Source organism: Echinops telfairi, unplaced genomic scaffold (genome assembly GCF_000313985.2).
Source record: "Echinops telfairi isolate 266 unplaced genomic scaffold, ASM31398v2 ScPeMD7_3;HRSCAF=10, whole genome shotgun sequence".
NCBI lineage: Eukaryota > Metazoa > Chordata > Mammalia > Afrosoricida > Tenrecidae > Echinops > Echinops telfairi.
Genome location: NW_022103899.1, coordinates 4,920,167 through 4,923,183, shown reverse-complemented (window position 1 = coordinate 4,923,183; position 3,017 = coordinate 4,920,167). Strand labels below are relative to the sequence as shown.

Below are 3,017 nucleotides of genomic sequence, written 5' to 3'. Positions count from 1 at the left end.
AGCTGAGATCCAGCCCCGGGCTTTGCCCTGGGGAAAGCAGGCGGTGTGCTCTGAACACAGCCCTGTTTGCTCTTCTCCCGGGCAAACAGAGCAAGGGCTTGGGCAATGCTACTTTGGACATGTTTGTTGAGGGTGTGACTATTCTAGGACAAAGTTGTCGATCCTTGCTTTTTCTTCAGAACAATTAGCTAAAGACTGCAGACACTCGACACTCAATTTGCTTTGGTTTTGTTGGTCTCTTAAGAAGCCAACTATTTACTGTAAGAAGAAAGAGCCTAACTTTGACGCCGGAGGTGGGTCTGCCCTGGGGAAGCCCCTCCATTCCTGGCTTGAAATAAAACCGTTTCTAACTTTTCGGCACCTTGGCATCCCTGGGTGTTTGCTCTCCCGTGCTTGTGCCAACTGCTCCCTTAATGGCGCCGGGTGCGGGGAGCACAGGAACCGGGGTGCAGGCGTGGTTTCCATCTCGCGGGGAGCATGAGGCAGATGCTGAGAGTGGAGGGCCTGGGTCAGGGCCACACATTCCCACGGCAGCCATGACACGCTCTGGGAAAGAAAATAATAGGTAGAAGCACTTTCCCTCTGTGACTCCAAAACATGAAGGGAAGCCTTCGCAAAACAGTGCAGTGAGGCCGACTCACTTCTTCCCAACCTGGCCCTGAACCTAAAAGCCCCATCACGCTGAGCTGCAGGGTCGAGAGAGGGAGTCGATTCCTTTCTCTCTTGGGCTTTTATCCTTTTATTGCCGCCTTTCTGGCTTTGCCCCAGAGATTTCCAATGGGTCGGACGGTTTTAGAGTCAGTATCTCCGCTGTGTTTGCATCTGAACTCTGACCCAAACGTCAGTGTTATTTTCAGCTGTTCTTTGACAGGGAATCCAACAGCTGCTGTTTAATGCCAGACAGCTTGTGACACACGCTGAGTTTCTAGCAATGGGCTCCATCTATGATCTTGGGCTCTGATCTGAAGCAGATTACAATTTTCCTACACAGTGTGTATGTGTGTGTGTGTGTGTCCTGAAGTATAATTTTAACAAAAGTTAATCCAACAAAGGCTGTGTTCTTGCTACATGGCAAAGGGTAAGAACCCTGAGTAGTTGGGAGACCGAATTTAAGAACACCACCACAAGTACAGTAGCAACAACAATGACGACGACTATTGCCTTAGAAATGCTGGTTGGGGGCTGTTGCTGTTGTTTTAAAGTCCCTGAGAAATAGGAGACTCTGGGGGAAGGTGACCACTCCCTTAAACTTCATTCGGCAAAAGGCAGCCCAGTTCAGAAAAGCAGATTTATCTAAAAGCAGATTTCAAGCAATTTTATGACTTAACCCCAAACGAATGCCAGAGATTTTTCTTTCTTTCTTAAAGTCCATCTTTGCTGGTTTTGTTTACATGAGCGAGACTTCAAAACCCTTGAAGAAACTGCTCTCTAGATCACTAACTTGCTGGGTTTAAGAGTTTGGGGTATGACTATAGTTTCAATGGTTTGGGCTGTCAGGATGTAAAAGATAATCTTTTCTCATTTCTCTCAATCATCAATGACAGGCAGAAAGCTCAAAGCTGTCCTCCACATTGAAGATAATGGCAAAAATAACAGGCAGCTTCGTGTGACCATACTAGGGGTGTGTCGACTCCCGCCGGGCTCTCCCCTCGCTCTCTCGCTCTCTCTCCCTCCTGATAAACTCAATGGGGTTGTCTATTTTTAACCTCCTGTTCTTTCCTTTTGGCAGAGCAATCAGTGCAGCTGAGCTCTTTGCCTGAATGTCTACAAGTAGCCCTGATGCTCGCCTTCTGGAATGACCAGCAGACACACATCTGCACAGGAGCTGCCCGACATAAACTCTGGTTCTAAACGACCATGTCCAGCCAAAGCCATCCTGGTGTGGAGGGTTCTACAACCACAGTCAGCTCCGTAGCTGTGCAGGCCGGGGATTCCAAAATCATTATAGCTGTCATAAAGGTAAGCCACAGCTTTCTGTTCTCGGTGGGCTTCTTGCTGGGTGTTGGAACATTCCAGGCAATCAGCATATGGAAGATATTACAGGAAGTACATAGTATTGTTTTTAAGGACTCGGCAGCGGAGACGAACCACTATTAAGTTTCAGCGGGAAGTTTCCCTTTTACCTTTCAGTTAGTCAGTGGATATGCCGAAGCTTTGGTAAAAATCACCACTGCACACTTTCAACCTGCCTTTCAAAGGCAGGGCATTTGGAAACGGAGGATCAGGAAAGGTTTAGGATTCTTGGAGGGTGGCTGTGATGGAGAGAGGTCTGGCAGATGGGGGCTGGCACTGTTCTGAGTCTGAGCAAGAGTTGGTAACACCTAGCAAAAGGCATTGCCCCTTGTCCTCTTGCAGCCCAGCCCTGCTTTGGACACGGTAAAGACTAATGAGAGGACGAAATCCTTGTCCCCAAGCTAATGGGACTACTACATCGTTGTCCCATGGCTGGCTGCGAGATACAAAGGGCAATCGCCAGATTTGCTCTGACCAGCAGGAAGCAGCCGGCACTGGGCACCTGGCATACTGCATGTTTTATGCCGAGCCATTTGCCCGTTTGCAAAGACAGCTTCACACCTTTAAGCTGAAGAAACTTTCATGATTTTAGTCCTCATCGAAATGCCCAGCCAACACTCCTAGAGCATCCACGCTGGGCTTTCGGCATTGATTTCAGCACCAGCAGAATTCAGGGTTAATGACGGGAAGCCGTGTTAACAAGCTGCTGTGCCGCAGCAGGCTTCTTTCAGGACCTCTCTCTCCAGGCTTCATAGAATGACTTTCCCCCTGACCTTTTGTTAGCACTTGGACAACAAGGGCTGTTTAATTTAACTTAATTGTCATTGATTTTATGGTAATGTGAAAATTCCTGACAGGAAAAGAAAACAGCACTTGACATTGAGCCAAGTAATTCACTACAGAAGCACAGAATGCAAAATTCTTCCTCCAGCGGCTGTTGGGACAAGGACTCCACATCAAGGAGGCCTCTACTGACCTCCTCCTCCTCCTCCTCCTCCTCCTCC

At 48.3% G+C, this 3,017-nt stretch overlaps 1 protein-coding gene across 6 annotated transcripts in view; it reads left to right on the top strand.

The window, feature by feature from the left end:
• The first annotated feature begins 1,737 nt into the window (after window positions 1-1,737).
• The window catches only part of CCDC141 (coiled-coil domain containing 141), a 252,786-nt gene continuing 251,506 nt past the window's right edge, over window positions 1,738-3,017 (top strand). For all 6 annotated transcript variants that reach the window (XM_045295115.1, XM_045295113.1, XM_045295114.1 and 3 more), the window contains exon 1: window positions 1,738-1,959. In XM_045295115.1, the coding sequence (XP_045151050.1) occupies window positions 1,858-1,959 (102 nt within the window). In that variant the 5' untranslated portion in view covers window positions 1,738-1,857. The remainder of the gene's footprint in view (window positions 1,960-3,017) is intronic.